Genomic DNA, 17,433 nt, shown 5'->3' with positions numbered 1-17,433 from the left:
TATAATGAATAAATTGAAGTTAACTGAGATTAGTAATAGTGAATTTTATTTAAATTCAGTAATATTCATACACATTGCATTGAGGCTATTTTCCTTGTCCATGTTAATGATATATTCTTTAAAATGTAAATTGAATATAATATTTTCCTAAATGTCTTTCATGTTGCAGTACAGGAAGCAATACAGTTAAACAAAAGACTTTCAGCTTTAAATAAAAAACAAGAATCTGAATTATGCAGTTTAAAAAAGGTATGGCTGATACAGTGTTATAGTATTAAATAAAATTATAGTCAAATAGTTTATAAAATATTACTAGAAAATTTTTGATAGTTTTTTATAAATAAAATTTTGAATACAGGTTCATAAATTTTTAGTTATGATTCCAATAAATGTAATGAATAAGTTTATTATAATCTATCTGAAATATTGTTTGACCTGTCACCAGTGGCATGCATTTTTCTGAAAACATGAATAGCCTATAAGCATTCACTCTATGTCATTTCAATCAATACTTGAGTGATTCATTATGCCAGGTATTATGTGGCACTGAGGATATAGTATGAGGAAAACAAAACACATCCTGCTTTTTTGAAGTTTATAATTTAGTGGAGGAGCTGGACATAAAACGAATCACATAGATTAAATAATTTTAAACTGTTATAAGGGATATGAAGAAAAAGCAAATGATATAGTGACCTTATATCAGGTGACATTATTACATTGGAGGTAAAGGGGTGAGGAAGGGAAGAGAATTAAGTTTCAGGCAAGAGAAGCAGCATATGCAAAAGCCTTGAGGCAGGAAAGAGTTTAGTTTATGTGAAGAACTAGGAAAAGTGTGGTGTGGCTGGAGCATCACAAGGGAAAGAATGCATTGGATATTTATTGATTGCTGACTGAGCATCAATATCCCCTTACTTGACATCTGTACATCTTCTTTAGTGAGGTGCCTATTCAGATCTTTTACTTGTTTTTAATTGGGTTGTTTATTTTCTTATTGCTAAATTTTAAGAATTTTATCTATAGTTGGGTAACAGTCCTTTATCAGATGTGTCTTTTATAAATATTTTATCCCACTTTGTGGCTTGTTTCCTCCTCTTGACATTGTCTTTTGCAAAATAGAAGCTTTTAATTTTAATAAAGTCTATCTTATCAGTTATTTCTTTTGGTGCCTTTGGCATTTTACCTACCTAAAAAGTCAGTTATATACAGGGTCCTCTATATTTTCTTCTATGTTCTAGGAGTTTTATAGCTTTGTATTTTACATCTAGGTCTATGATCCATTTGAGTTTTTGTGAAGGGTATACAGTTATCTAGATTCTTTTTTGCATGTGAATGTCCCATTGTTCCATCACCCTTTGTTGAAAAGATTTTCTTTGCTCCATTGTATTTTCTTTGCTCCTTTATTAAATACTAGTTGATGGTATTTATGTGGGTCTATTCTGGGTTCTCATTTCTGTTCCACTGATTTAATTGTCTTTTAAAGTCTTGAAGCTGGGTAGTGTCAATCCTCTTACACTGTTGAATGAACTGTTCTGGGTTTGCCTCTCCATATAAACTTTAGAATTAGTTTGCTGATATCCACAAAATAATTTGCTGGGATTTTGATTGGGATTGTAATGAATCAATAGATCAAGTTGGGAAGAATTGACATCTTGAAAATATTGGGTCTTCCTATCCATAAGTATTTAGTTTTTCTTTGATATCTTTCATCAGAGTCTTGTAGTTTTTCTCATAGATATTTTATATTTTGTTACATTGATACTTATATATTTCATTTTGTAGGGTGCTAATGTTAATGGTAATGTGTTTCTATTTTCAAATTCAACTTGTTCTCTGTTGGTATATAGAAAAGGGTGAGGTAATAGAAAATATATGTATTGGTCTCTGCCCACAGTTCCTGGCACAGAACTCTTAAAACCCTTGTAATGAATGTTCTAAGTGATCGGAGCATCTTTTGTTCTAATGAGGTGACTCTGGGTGGGCTCCTCAATGGGGGCTGATCAATAGAATGACGAAGCCATGATTAGAAACTTGAAAATTTCAGCCCTGTTCCTCCATACCACTCACTTCTCCAGAGAGGCGAGAGGGGCTAGAAAAGGAGTTAATAATTGATCATGCCTACGTGAGGAAGCCTTCATAAAAATCCAATAGTATGGGTTTTGGAGAGCTTCCAGGTTGAACACATCCATGTACTGGGAGGGTAACGCACCCAAACTTTATAGAAACAGAAGCTCTGTGCTTGGGACCCTCCTAAATCTGGCCCTGCGTATCCTTCATCTGGCTGTTCATCTGTATCCTTACTATATTCTTTGATAAGCTGGTAAACCTAAGTGTTTTTCCTGAGTCTCTGAACAACTCTAATCAATTAATTGAACCCAAGGAGTGTGTCCTAGGAATCTCTGTTTGTAGCTGATCAGTCAGAAGTGCTTAAACTTGTGATTGGCATCTGAACGTTTTCTTTTCGGTCACATCCTAGAATATTAAAAATGGCTCTTTTACATATGAAGAGGAAAAGCTGCAATTTGAAAAATTTGTCTGTAGTCTCAAATCAAAAAACAGTTAAGACCACTAATTTTTGTCAGTATAAACTTCAAATGCTAAATACTCGCTGAGTAGTTGTGTTTTCAGTGATCGCTCTTTGGTTCATTTATTTTTGATTTAATATTTTTGATCAATAACTTAAGCTATTACATAATTAATTTTGATGACTATATTAAAATATTAATTCAGTTAGCTTTTGCATTATGAAAAGATTATGCCTCATAAATTTCCATACTAACTTATGTATTCTTTACTAGAGACAAATGTTTCTTTATAACATAATAAACTTATATTTCAAATGTATAGTTTAAGACTGACCTGTAGATGGAGACGAGGCTCATGTAAATCTAAGGAGAGATAGACGCCTTAGTGGATCTCTGTAAAAGGATGAAAATTGTCTCTTTTTAGGCACAAGTGAAACTGTGTCTCATGAGCATGCTTGTCCTTTTTCCCCAGAGGAGCCTGGGCCGGGGCTACCAGATTGTACTGTGTATCATGCCCTGGTGGCCTCTGTCGCTCTAGAAAGCATTACAGTTAGTGACCATGCTGCCAAAAAAGTGAGAGAATTGTATGAACTTTGAGAGTTCCAAATCCAAGTAGTTGAAAGGATAATTTAAAAATATATACATTTAACAGACAATTTTTAATATGTCAAACAATCTATTTATAAAAATTTTGTATTTTTAAAAGTAATCTTGATTTTTAACTTTAAGAAACATTCTTGTCTTTTTTTTTATTTTCCTTTTCAGAAGCTAATTAAGTTTAGTAGCTTTGGTTATATCACTTATTTAAAACTTTTAACCATTAATTGCCCCAGAGATAATTTTATTTTTATTTTATACTGTTTTGTGATTTTGTCCAGAGCATTTAAATTATTGGTTTGTGATAAGATGGGATTCTATCTTTGTGGAGCAAAGTTAAACAGACGAAACTTAGTTGTTAGATTAAAGTAGGTATTCCAGGTCTGAATGCTGGGTTCACTATTATGGCCATCATGAAGAATTCCCGATACTATCTGTGAGCAGAATTCATAACCTCTGCTGTTTGTCTGAGTAAACGTCAGAGCACTCAAGGAGATAGTGATATTTAACAGACTACCCCATACCAGAAAAGGAGGGGGAAAGGAGAAAAGGGCACAATATTTATGACTCTAGGAACTATAAGTTGTAATTTAATGAGATCAAAGCATGTGCTGTTTATTTGCTGCACTTACAGTTTTAAATAAAATAGTTAGAAAACAGACAATACTAAAAGTTCAGGATATTTAAAAGCTATAAAGGCTATAAAATCACAAGCATATTTTCAGTGGAAAATCATTTCATGGAGGTCTCTTAATTTATTATGCTCTTAAGATTAAGTAATTAATATATAAGAGTAGAAGACATAAGCAGTTAGTTTTTACTTTTGACAGTCACATACTAGGTTTTCACCCCACCTCCTCCTTCCCACATCTCTGTTGTTTCATAACAATGATTGTAATAGGAATTGATGCACTTTAGAGAATCTCCTATGAAATGTGGCTGATAAAACAGCTCCATGTATTTAGTTGTTGAAAAATGTAGCCTTTTAAAAATTGAAGTATATTAGTCAAGTTTCTCAGTTGTAAGATGATTTTGTCAGGAAAGGAATTTGGATGTTGGTCATCTTAGACTCAGAAACAAGGGAAGCTGTGCAGTATCCAAGACCACAGCATAAAACCAACTTCCACTACTGAATACTGTGCACTGCAGTTTGTATATCACTGTTGACCATAGTGGGAGCTGCTACCTGCTGCAATGGTATCAATGTTTTCCATGGAAGCTTGAAGTTCCTAGCACGTACCTGCTGTCTACCAACAAATGGATTTGCAACACTTCTTGTTCTTTGTTATACACGTTCCCAATCCAGTATTCAAGACAGGTGCATCTGATCAGCAGAGCCACGTCTCATGCTTATAAAGCTGACATTTCTGACTTCTCTGGTGGGCTCTTATATTGTAGAGCTCCTAAAATCCAAAGGGAGTTCAGATCCTGTGTAGTCAAAAATGTGAAAATCAACCCTAGCTGGTTTGGCTCAGTGCATAGGGCGTCAGCTGGTGGACTGAAGAGTCCCAGGTTCGATTCCAGTCAAGGGCACGTACTTTGGTTCAGGTTCTCCGGCCCTGGTTGGGGTTTGTGCAGGAGGCAACCAATCAATGTTTCTCTCTGTCTCTCCCTTCCACTCTCTCTAAAACATCAATGGAAAAATATCCTCGGGTGAGGATTAACTAAAAATTAAAAACACTTAAAAGAATGTGAAAATCAGATCTTTGAGTATTTAACATAGGCAGCATACAGAGGACAGCAGTAGGGTAAGTACACAAGTAAGTACACAGGTATAGTAAGAAAAGTTTTTATTTCAGGATTTTATGTATTTGGATGGTATCTGTTAATCTCAGTGGACATGTAAATTCACAAATTAAGGCTTCTTTTATATTCTCTTCAATTCTATCCTGTACTATAAGTTAGAATTATTTTTCTAAAATGCAAATCTTTTTATGTTGTTCTATTCATAATCCTTCAATGGTTAATACTTCATTGCCTGTAGGATAAAATTAGAACTCTAGTTTGGCCTAAAAATCCCTTTCATTCAATATTTGGGTTCTGCCAAATTTCTAGCCACTGTTACCAATATTCTATTCTTCCCCCTTAGCTATAACATATGAGTTCTAGCCATATCATATTAATTTTGTTTCCCTGAAAAATCTTCCATGTTTCTGTACATTTTTGCATGTAGAATAGTTTTGCTTGGAATATCTAATCCTTTTTTGTCTTCGCAAATTTATCTTTTAAAGACTTAATTCAACTACTACTTTTCTATGTAATGCCTTCTTGATGCCCTCAGCCAACTGTGTTCTTCCTGCTTCTCTGCATTCCGAAATATAGCACTCATCTCATTATATTGTAATTATTTCTTACACAAATTTTTTCTTATTAGATGCTAATGAACTTGGGAATTTAATCATCTCTTTATATCAGAAGATTTTTGTTGGATGAGTAATGAAAGAAAATATTCTACTTATGGTTGGTTAGTGCATTTAGTTACCATGCTCCTTTTAAGAGCAAAGATCATGCTTTCTTCCCCTGTGCCATTGTGTTTGCATATTCCATAGTCACTAATAATGTTCTCCCCTTGGCTAATTACCTTGCAATAGAACTAGGGGAAATACACCTTGTTGGACCTGGGAGTAGTATCATCTTGATATATGAAATACTGTAAATTATACTGATAGGTTTAAAATTGGCTTTTAAACTGTCAGAAAAGTACCTTGCTCTGATGAAATATGCATACTGAATTTTTTGTTTCATGTTACTTAAGGAACTAAAAAAAGTAACCTCAGACTTGATAAAGTCCAAAGTCACATGGCAACATAAGATGGAAGAAGAAAACATCAATTTAACAATTAAAGAACAAAAAATTCAGGAACTTCAAGAAAGACTCAACATGGTATTTAATTGATATATTCATGATTATAATACCAAAATGTTCCTTCTCTGTAAAGTTAATATACATAGAGAAACAGTAGTATGAGTCTTTTTAATTATTAGATTTTTGCCATTATCAGCAAGGCTTTAAGACAATAAAATTTGGTCATAGTAATTTTCTTTGCACTTTAACATGGTGTCAGATTATCTTAGGGCAGTGGTCGGCAAACTCATTAGTCAACAGAACTCATTAGTCAACAGAGCCAAATATCAACAGTACAATGATTAAAATTTCTTTTGAGAGACAAATTTTTTAAACTTAAACTATATAGGTAGGTACACTGTTATTAACTTAATTAGGGTACTCCTAAGGCTTAGGAAGAGCCACACTCAAGGGGCCAAAGAGCCAGCCGCATGTGGGTCGCGAGCCGCAGTTTGCCAACCACTGTCTTAGGGTATAGTGGTGTCTCCTGAAAAGTTTTTGGAGATGAGAAATTCTGTTAATTGAACATGGACATGTATAAGTCTGTGCCAGCCTATATTGGTTATATAATACCATCTTTAGTTCACTAGAGTCACTGCTTCAACAGCAGACAGACGTTAGCACTCATGACCCACCGAAATTTGTTGAGCACTGAATTGAATGTAGAATTTGCTGAATTTTCTATCATAACATAAAATTGTTCAAATTTTTTAAGGAATTGGAATTAAATAAGAAGATAACAGAAGAGATTACTCATATTCAAGAAGAAAAACAGGCAAGCAATCATAAGATATTTTGGAAGTCAGTAAATATTTTTAAAACCAGATACAATGTGGGAAATAAATAACAGATGAAATCATGCCTAAGTCAGTTCCTAGCACATAGTGAGAGCCCTCAGTTAGTGAGTATTAAATGGAGAAATATGCACATTTTGAGCCAGGTCTCTTACATACTCCCATTAAATAATAAATTGGGTCCTGGATGGTTGTGCAGTGGTTAGCAGCCGTGGGCAAACTACGGCCCGCGGGCCGGATACGGCCCGTTTGAAATAAATAAAACTAAAAAAAAAAAAAGACCGTACCCTTTTATGTAATGATGTTTATTTTGAATTTATATTAGTTCACACAAACACTCCATCCATGCTTTTGTTCCGGCCCTCCAGTCCAGTTTAAGAACCCACTGTGGCCCTCGAGTCAAAAAGTTTGCCCACCCCTGGTAGAGCATCAGCCCAAGGACCAAAAGACATATACCTCGGTTTCAGGTTCTTCCCTGCCTTGGCCTTGGTCGCATTGGATGTTTTCCTCTCTCTCTCCCTCCCTATTTTCCCACCTCTCTCCTCCTACTCTTTAAAAGTCAATAGGAAAAATTATCCTCGGGTGAGGATTTAAATAAATAAATAAATAAATAAATAAATAAATAAATAAATAAATAAATAAATAAAGGGATATGGGGAGATGTTTGTCAAAGGTTACAAACTTCTAGTTATAAGATGAGCAACTTCTGGGGATTTAATGTACAGCATGACTTTAGTTAACATACTGTATTATATACTTGAAACTTGCTAGGAGAGTAGATCATACATGTTCTCACCACGCACACACAAAATGGTAATTATATGAGCTGAAAGAGATGTTAACCTTATTGTGGTAATAATTTCACAATATATACTGGTATCATATCATTACCTTGGACACCTTAAGCTTATACATTGTTTATGTCAATTATATCTCAGTAAAATTGGAAAAAATATTACATTTAAATATTTTTAAATAAATAAAGAATAAAAATAAATCAATTTTTCCTTGATATTTTAGACCATGATACTCTGGCAGATAATTATTGAAATGTATGTATGCTTAGAACATATGTTTATGGGATAGTATACTCATTTAAATATGTATTTATAATCTATTTTTTTAAAAAATGGTATATGAAAGAAAATTCCTGTTTTGTTTTGTTTTTCTATCTTTTGCTTTTCCTCCATTTGATTCTGAATGCATTCCATGGCATCCTAGGCCATTGGTCATATGACATTTTAGTAGGGATATGTTTACTAGTTTGGGGGCAAGCCAACAAAAGTTTTAGTCTTGAATTCTTCACATTTTGCAATAGTGTCTCAGAATCCATGGTCCATTTCAAAGAACTTTAATTATTTTGAGGAACTCTTGGAAATGGTACTTTGTAAAAAATCATGTAATATAAGTTCATTCAGATGTTAAATTAGTAAAATGTGTCATTAGCTTTGTTCAGTATATTCTTTATTATGGTGTTAAAATTAAACTGTGAGGGGGGTGAGAGAGAAACCAAAGGACTTGTATGCATGCATATTAGCATAACCAATGGACACAGACACTGGGGCAGTGGGGGCTTGCCCGGGGTGGGAATGGCTGGAGTTGGGGGGGGGGGAGAGGTTAATTGGGGTAAAAGAAGACATATGTAAAACTTTAGACAATAAAAAAATTAAACTATGAAGATAAGAAACTAAAACATATTTGTAAAAGAGAAACATCCCTATTAAAGTTTTTAAAATTAATATGTTTATATATTTTTTAAAGGATATCATCATTTCTTTTCAACATATGCAGCAATTACTCCAGCAACAGACCCAAGCTAATACTGAATTGGAAGCAGAATTGAAGGTGCAAAGAGAAAATAATCAGGTTATATTTATATATTTTTTAAAGTATATTTCCATCTAATGAGCTCTGCCTGTTTAATTGCAGTCATCTGTTTAACTTTATCGAGATCATTTTAAATTTTAGGAACAAGATATGGCCTCCTTAATCAACTTGCTATCAATGTCTAAAGTAAAGAGCATACTTTTAAACATTGAAGTCACTAGGTAAATGTTCAATTGTATCATATCTGATTTAATTTTATAATACATTGAATGTGATTTTTTTGTGTCTTAGAATTGTAGCCAAGATCACAACTGAAAATAAGGTGACAACAAGTACACCATATTCTAAGGGAGCAATCAGTGAGCTCCTAGGAATTGGTACAGATCCCTCTTTACAGAAATACTAGTATGATAGAACTGGCCTGTTTCCTCAACATTCACTCATCCTCTTTCCAGTATATGTAAGAAAGTGATTGAGGAGGGGAAGAAGTTATGGTCACTGATGTTTGGGAGTGAGGGTTCAATAAGCAGCTTTTTTTTTTTTTTTTTTTTTGCATTCCTAGTGGAGGAGCACCCATTTCCCCTCACAAAGCTAAGTGAAGGAGTCTATAGGAAAATCACTTGTAAAGATTGTGGTATAAAAAGGGGAAGGGCAGACTGCCCTCTTGTTTCTTAGATGGATAGAAACCTTAATGTTCACTGTGGTGTTGCCAGTAGAGTGAGATAAGTTGATGTGGAAGGACTTGACATGTTTCTTGAGGTTTGAAAGTGTACCAAGAACTTGCAGACTAATGCTCAGTTATGGTCTAGAAATTTCAAGGAGGAAAGTCTTTGGAATAATCTGTGCCAAAGGGGCTTGAAGTGTATTATGCTTGTTCCAATACTGAACATACCTGGAAGGATGCAGAAGAGAGAACTTTGATGGTGCCTTGAATCCACAGGAAGGACCACGGAGGTTAGTGGAAGGGTAGGAACTGCCCTGTTTGCTACTGAGCCAAGTGATGGGATGTACAGCTTAGGAGGAGCTGGGTACCTGTTCCACTGGGGTGGCCAGTAGAAGGATTTATGCCCCTCTAAAGGGATTCTTGGGAATCCAGGGTGATGCTGAACATTTCCTAAGAAAACTACAATCACCTCCTGTGTAAAGACCATCAGCAGAGACCAGGGCCAGCTTCATGGGTATGTAACCAATGCAGTTGCATATGGACCCAGTCTCAGAAGGGCCTTGTGCTTCAGGTTTAGTGTTCTGTGGTTACTGTCTTCAAATCTTAATGAATTTTTATCTTTGAATGTATGTTTTGTAAATTAAGTCTGATGATGGCACTGGGAGCTTGAGCCTCCCAGGACCACCTCCTGGCTGCTGGCTCTTCTACCCTTCTGCGCCCTGGGCCCTGCCTGGCCTCATCTTCCCTGCTCCTGTCTCGAGACTTGCAACTAGTTCACATTGGTGGTGAGAGGCCTGTATTCTACTGTTGCCCTATACCCCTGCTGGAGGCCCAGATGCAGGAGGGAGAGTCTGAGTGGAGTGCATGTGCCCTGCAGCATCCTGTATCCTGGGTTGCTAATATCTTGGCATTTAGCATGTTAGATAGGTGACTTGGCAGGAAGTGAGTCTCCAGTTCAGGTACAGAGGTGCATCTCTGCCTGGCAGTTGCAATCCCTTGAGGGTTACCCACCTGCCATGGGTTGGGCAAAGGGCCCATGAGACAGGAGATTGACCTCCCTCACCCACAGCCAGGACATAGTACATGGGTCCAGCCACTTGCAGTAGGTAGAATTCAGTAACTGGTAGCTTGTACTTATGCTGAGTCAAGTGGCAAGGCTTTAGGCATCTTTGAGGATCTGCATTTGCCCTATGAGTATCCTTCTGCTCAGGGACTATGGCATTAAATAGAAAAGAAAAAGCCCCATGATAGGTTGATGGGGATTGAGAGGAAGGGAGGAGGGAAGGACCATGAAGAAAAAACAACTTTTGTAATATCTTTAATAGCACTTTTTCCCCTACCCTTTTTTTTTTTTAATTTTTGCACCGCGCCTCACAAATTATGCTGAGTCCATCACCTTTGAATGGAACCAAACCTAACCTTAGCAGTGCAAGATTTATCTCATCATTGATGTTTTTTGACTAGTCATGCAAAGAAAGTTTTGCCTTCCTTATTTCTCTTGCCTCTGCAGGAATTAGACCTAGAAGAGGAAGAAGGAAGAGGTGTGCTTGAGTCAAACCTCTTCCTCCTCTTAACCTCTTCACCCACTCAAATAAAAGACAAGTAGAAATCATTTCTCTGAAAGTCCAGGTATAAGCAAGTATCCCCGATACCTTCTCCATCCACCCTACAGATGGATAATTTGGAACCATTTCTATATGTTAAACCTCCTCCCAAGAAATATGTGATGTAGTTTATCCACATTTTTTATGAGTAGCAGTTATCAGACTTGTCTTCTAATCCACTTAAAGGAGTTGAAACCTCAGTTTTTAGGATGAACAAAATATTAGAGATTAGCTAGTCTAATCATCATTTCATGATGAGCTAGAGATCCAGAAAGTATAAGCTTGTAGTTCAAAGTCTCATAATTAGTGGCAAAACCAGGATTAAATATTTGTCCTGACTCTATTCCAGCACTATTTCTACATTACATTGTTAGTATTTTTCCTAGGCCTGTGAGAGCTGCCACTTTTGTTAGATTCATTATATGAAAACCACAACTTTTAAATTGTTTTCCATGCATTCTAAATCCAATGCTTATGTATCATTGAATTCTACAGAGCCTGGAGTAGTTACAATTATATATATATATATATATATATATATATATATATATAGAGAGAGAGAGAGAGAGAGAGAGAGAGAGAGAGAGAGAGAGAGAGAGAGAGAGTGTCAGTCATGTGTTTGAGTTCATGATGATTGTAACTATGGTTCCAGGATCTTTTAATGACACTACTAAAATCTTGGGTACTCCAAATGCCTCTCTTTAACTAGCACCATTATTACCTGCGCCTTTATTATATAGAGAGAAACTAGATTTCATATAGTAAAATTTCAAAGTATTGGCAAAAACAGAATTGTCAGCTTTTTATTTGAATAAGGACATTAAAAAATAACTAATACCATCTATCATCTTTTTCATTTTATGAAAGAGAACATTTTAACACTAAAAGTATAGTAAGAATATAATCTCAGGTAAAAGGAGAGTCTGTTACAAGAAAAGACATGATGCCCTACAATTGACATTTTTTTGCCATGGCTAGTGAAATTTTGCCATGCTTGTTTGCAATCAGTGCTTGTTTGCAGACTGGTGCTGGAGAACCACTGCTATATAGCATAAGAAAATATTAATGTAGAACTGTTGCTGAGGATTATGCTGCATAGATATATCAAGTGTTTTCTTGAACATTCTAAATCCACCTGTACTAAAAGGGATCATTACTCTTCATAATGGCCTACTGTGTTTCAGCACTGTGCGGTAATGCTGCCATCTGTCTTACATTTTTATTGTACAGTTTGGAGCATAGAGAAATAAATTCTCATGATGGAGAATATTTTATACTATGATTTAATTATAGTTTAGTCCAGATATAAGTATAGTTATACTGCCGTAGGCATAGTGTTAATAAGAATAATTTACTTAGTTTGCTGCCATAATCATAGTATTAACCAGGATAATTTACTCAGTTTGGGATATATTAAAATATTAACAGGTGTTTTTATTTTGACTTTCCACAATATCCATTTTTTCAGCTGGGGTTTTTGATTGTTAATCCAGATGCAAACAATCCTATGTAATAAAAGCGTAATAAGCAAATCGACCAAACAGCGGAATAACCAGTTGACAGGAGGCGGGGCCAACGAGCAGGTGGCGCCAGGCCAGCCAAGGCATGTGCCAGTGGGCAGAGGGAGAGGATGGTTATGGGGGGTGGGGCCAGCCGCTTGCGGCCACAGCAGTCCCCTGATCACCACCTGGTTGCCTCCCGCAGAGGGAGGCCAGACTGCGGTTTAGGCCCACAGGGAGCAGGCTCCTGGCCTGTGAGAGGGCTCAGGTCGGGCTGAGGGATACCCGCCTCCCTGAGTGCACTAATTTTCGCGCACTGGGTCTCCAGTACCAAATAATCTCTTGATATAGTATAACTTCCAATAGAACAGTAAATTTTCACTACCATAGCATAAGAGCATATAAGAGTATCTGTATCTGGCACATATTAGGAGCTCATTAAATGTTTAGTTCTTTATGAGCTAGAGGAGAATCTTTATGTTAAAATTGTAAAATTATGTTTCCATAATTTTGCCTGCAGATTGACATTTTAGATATAATTGAGAACTCTATATAGATGAAACACTGTGAAGCCTTTAAAATGAGATAGGTCAATATATAATGATATGGAAAGTAAGCAAGACATATTTTTTCAAAACAGATGCAGAATAATATGGTATATATAGTACTATATTCTTTATGCTTATATGACAATTTCTGGAAGGGTACACAAGAAACTGCCTGAGTGGTTACCTCTGAAGAGGGAATTAGAAAACCTTACCTTTTCTTTGTGTGGCTGGAAATGTTTACCCTGAATGTACATAGATAGCTTTAATAATGATCAACAAATGAACTTAAAAATTCCAGATACAGTAGACATATAGGTAGAGTTCTTACTACTTGTCTTTTTACAGAGGTTCATTTGGATTATCGGCAGACATTAGAGAAACCTAATAATATTGGTGACACTGATACCAATAGCTTTAAAACCCGTGTCTTAGAAAACAGTAGTGGTTTTAGTCTTTAAAGGTTTTCTTTGGGGGCGGGGAGAGAGGGTAGTGTGATGGTGTTTATATTATGTTATTTTATAAAGTAATTGATTAATAGAGTAAATATTAAAACTCTACTTAAAATGTGTTTATTTGAAATTAAAAATTAACATTGTATTTAAGGGCTCTCTAGCCAGTTACTTCCTAAAATAAACAGATATGGAAAAATGTTCTGTGGTAGTTAAAATTTTTTAGTAGTGTTATATGCTGGATTATGCTACATTTCATATTTTTCAATGCTGTAGTTTATATTACTTTTTCAGTACATTAAAACTTATGTGGTGAAACTGAATAATGGCAATGTTTTTATGTCCTTTTATAGTCATTTCTTTTTCATAACCTCCCCCTCTTTTCCTGTTAACTAAACTATAAGCACCTTTCTGTTAATTTATGAAAATTATTGTTGAGATAGCACATTATCACTGATCTGTATGGCACTTGCAGCATGTTAGAAGCAAAGGTCTAAGCAACATAAAACACATCAAAATTCATTAATGTGGTATTGATTATTTTTTGGATAATTAATTTTATTGCAGACCCTTGAAAGAGATAATGAGCTGCAAAGGGAGAAGTTAAAAGAAAATGAAGAAAAGTTCCTTAATCTTCAAAATGAGCAAGAGAAAGCATTAAGAACTGGGGGAAAGCATGTAGGTTTATTAAATATTTAAATATTTTGAATAGTTGTAGACATTTAAAATAACTATTAAATGCAAAAGAAATATCGCAAAAATAATGTAGGAATAGTCAGACACATTTCCTTCTTGCACTTATATTTCTAAGAAGTGAATGCTTTTTTTTTTTTTTTGAATGCTTTTTAAAAAGCTAAATTTAATAAGATTTCCTGTATTGCTTTTATGCATGAAAAACCACACGTGTGTGTGTGTGTGTGTGTGTAAATTGAATGACTTCCCATATGTAACAAAAATTAATTTACCTTTTCATAAAGTCAATAATATTGTAGTAAATTATTAAAATAAGGAATTATATAAGATATTATTGTTGGCTGATCTATTTAGCTTTCCTCAGCAGTTGTGTTGAGATGTATTAAAGCCATGTTTAGAACATGTAGATAATAGTTGAGTTCTATAGTGTTAACATTTTATCATAAGACTTGATGTTATAAACGGCTATTTTCTTAAACCACATGTTTGCTAATAAATGTTAATATTAGTGAAATAGATAATAAAAGTGTAAATTAGTAATATAAAGGTTCACTTTAAAAATTGGTGAACCCTAAAATTGATTTTTCTATTTTAATATCTATTTCATTGCCTTTCAATTCTTTTACAAGAATAACACAATAGAAGTTACTATTTATGAGTTTATGAAATCTGTATTTTGGGAAAGATTATATTTTAGACTATTATGCCAATTATACTATGTTATTCTAATACTATACTAATCTAATATACTAATATACTTTATATTTAAATACCAACTTGATAAAATTCACTAAAGGTGACTTTGTTTAATATAAATTGTTATATATGTAACTCTTGATTTTTCAGTTTCTCACATACAGTGGGTTACCCTTTCAATTTGATGCTGGTTTCTTTTGCTGTGTAGCTTTTTATTTTGATGTAGTCCCATTTGTTTATTTTTTTCCTTAGTTCCTTTGCCCTAGATGTATCTGTAAACATACTGCTATGAGAGATGTCTGAGATTTTGCTACCCATGGTTTCTTCCAGGAATTTTATGGTTTCATGACTTAATTTAAGTATTTTATCCATTTTGCATTTATTCTTGTGTATGGTATAAGTTGGTGGTCTAGTTTCATTTTTTTGCATGTATCTGCCTAATTTTCCCAATACCATGTATTATTGAAGAGACAGTCTTGATTCCATTGTATGCTTTTGCCTCCTTTGTCAAATATTAATTGAGCATAATGGCTTGTGTCGATTTCTGGGGTCTCTATTCTGTTCCATTGACCTATATGCCTGTTCTTGTGCCACTACCAAGCTGTTTTGATTACAGTGGCTTTGTAGTATAACTTGATATCTGGTATTGTGATCCTCCAACTTTGTTCTTTCTCAAGATTGCTGCAGCTATTTGGGGTCTTTTTTGGTTCCATATAAATTTTTAGAGTATTTGTTCTAGATATGTGAAATATGCTGTTGGTATTTTGATAGGGTTTGCATTGAATCTATAGATTGCCTTGGGTAGTATGGACATTTTAATGATGCTAATTCTACAAATTCATGAACATAGTATATTCTTCCGCTTGTTATATCTTCCTGTATCTCTTTTTTCAACATCCTGTAGTTTTCCAAGTACAAGTCTTTTACTTCATTGGTTAAGTTTATTCCTAAGTATCTTAATTTTTTTGCAACAAATAAAAGTATCTCAATTTTTTTTGTTGCAAAGGGTAAATGGAATTGTTTGTTTTTGTTACTCTTTATGAGAGTTCATTATTGGTATATACAAAAAAAACCATCGTTTTTTTAGTGTTGATTTTGAATCCTGCTACATTGCCAAATTCATTTATTAAATAGTTTTTTTGGGGAGTCTTTAGGGTTTTCTGTGTACGATATCTAATGTCATCTGTGAATGAGAGTTTTATTTCCTCCTTTCCAATTTGAATGCCTTTTATTTCTTCTTCTTGTCTGCTGTCTGTGGGAACCCGGCCAGCCCTTTTGCACCACTGCTTATCAGGGTTCTCTCCAGCTAGTCTTCAGTTGATTATTCAGAATTTTTTGTATTTTAGTTGTAATCCTACTTTATCAGCACAATTTAAATGTTTTATACTTTTTAAAAAAATTTATTTTGTTGAAAGTATTCAGATGTCCCCCATTTTCCCCTCTCCACTCATCCCCCCCCCCCCATTGTTTTAAATAATCTGTTTTTACATTAAAGGAACCTTTTCCATTTTACACTAGAATCTTCCAGAAGTAAATACTGAAAACAGTGATATGTCAATGGGAAAATTACAAAACACCACACAGAAATACAATTCTAGGCAAGAAATAAGGGAAGAAAATAAAGTGAATTTTTGTTTAGATACTGAATATAGAGAAAAGGAGAAAAAGAAAGAAGGACCACTTACAGAAGAAATCATTATAGAAGGTAACCTAAGATTATATTGATATTTTCTAATTTGTATATTGAGCTTTGTAGAGGGATTCAGTTATACCCTTTGCTTTGAGGACCTTATAATGTAGTTGGAGAAATACATTATTTGTATATATCTTAACAAAACAGGGTCCCTTTGTGCTATTCTTTACAGCAGTGGTTCTCAACCTTCTGGCCCTTTAAATAGAGTTCCTCATGTTGTGACCCAATCATAAAATTATTCATTGCTACTTCATAACTGTAATGTTGCTACTGTTATGAATCGTAATGTGAATATCTGATATGCAGGATGGTCTTAGGCGACCCCTGTGAAAGGGTCGTTCGACCGCCAAAGGGGTCGCGACCCACAGGTTGAGAACCACTGCTTTACAGTCAATATTTTTTGGGGGAAAGTACATTTCTGCCTATTCATCACTTCTTTCCTTTTTGCATTCTGGTTTATGCCTTCACTGTTTTGCTGAGAATGTCCAGTGGGTTTCCAATAACCTTCTGATGACCAGACCTAGAGCACGTTACATCAAATGGCCTTTCTAAAACTGTTCAAATAATTTACTAATTCATCCAGCTTGAAAAAAAGTTGTTTAAAGACAGTGACAGTCCAAGTTTTGTCCTTGACTAATTAATTCTTTGAAAGTGTTCAAAACTAGGCCGAACAACCACTTGGTGGAGATGTTGTAGAGAGAATGGTCAGACTAAAAAAGCCCTACAAGCTCTGAACTTTATATTCCAGATTATTGTAATTATACTGAATTTTTGAAATCTATGGTTGGAACCCAAATGAATAAAAATTAATGTCTTAAGTAGACATTTTATACACTTGGCCAAAAGTATTCCAAAAGCAAAATATATTTACAAGGTAGTAAATTAAAAAAGTGATAAGAGTATTGAAGAAGCCAGCTAGCAATTTCTGGATCTAAGTAGTAATAGAAATTAAGAGTATAAATTGTTAGGATAAATTGATTTTATCGAATCAGCTCTGTG

The 17,433-nt window shown here is 34.6% G+C and overlaps 1 protein-coding gene across 1 annotated transcript in view; it reads left to right on the top strand.

Moving 5' to 3' along the window:
• Positions 1-17,433, top strand: part of CCDC73 (coiled-coil domain containing 73) — a 65,729-nt gene that overhangs the window by 38,728 nt on the left and 9,568 nt on the right. Inside the window, exons 8-13 of the mRNA XM_059709213.1 lie at positions 170-249; positions 5,878-6,006; positions 6,683-6,742; positions 8,523-8,627; positions 13,920-14,030; positions 16,260-16,446. Coding sequence (XP_059565196.1) covers positions 170-249; positions 5,878-6,006; positions 6,683-6,742; positions 8,523-8,627; positions 13,920-14,030; positions 16,260-16,446 — 672 coding nt within the window. The remainder of the gene's footprint in view (positions 1-169; positions 250-5,877; positions 6,007-6,682; positions 6,743-8,522; positions 8,628-13,919; positions 14,031-16,259; positions 16,447-17,433) is intronic.

The sequence above is a fragment of the Myotis daubentonii genome, chromosome 9, assembly GCF_963259705.1.
Source record: "Myotis daubentonii chromosome 9, mMyoDau2.1, whole genome shotgun sequence".
Lineage (NCBI taxonomy): Eukaryota > Metazoa > Chordata > Mammalia > Chiroptera > Vespertilionidae > Myotis > Myotis daubentonii.
This window is presented reverse-complemented; position numbering and strand designations above follow the sequence as displayed.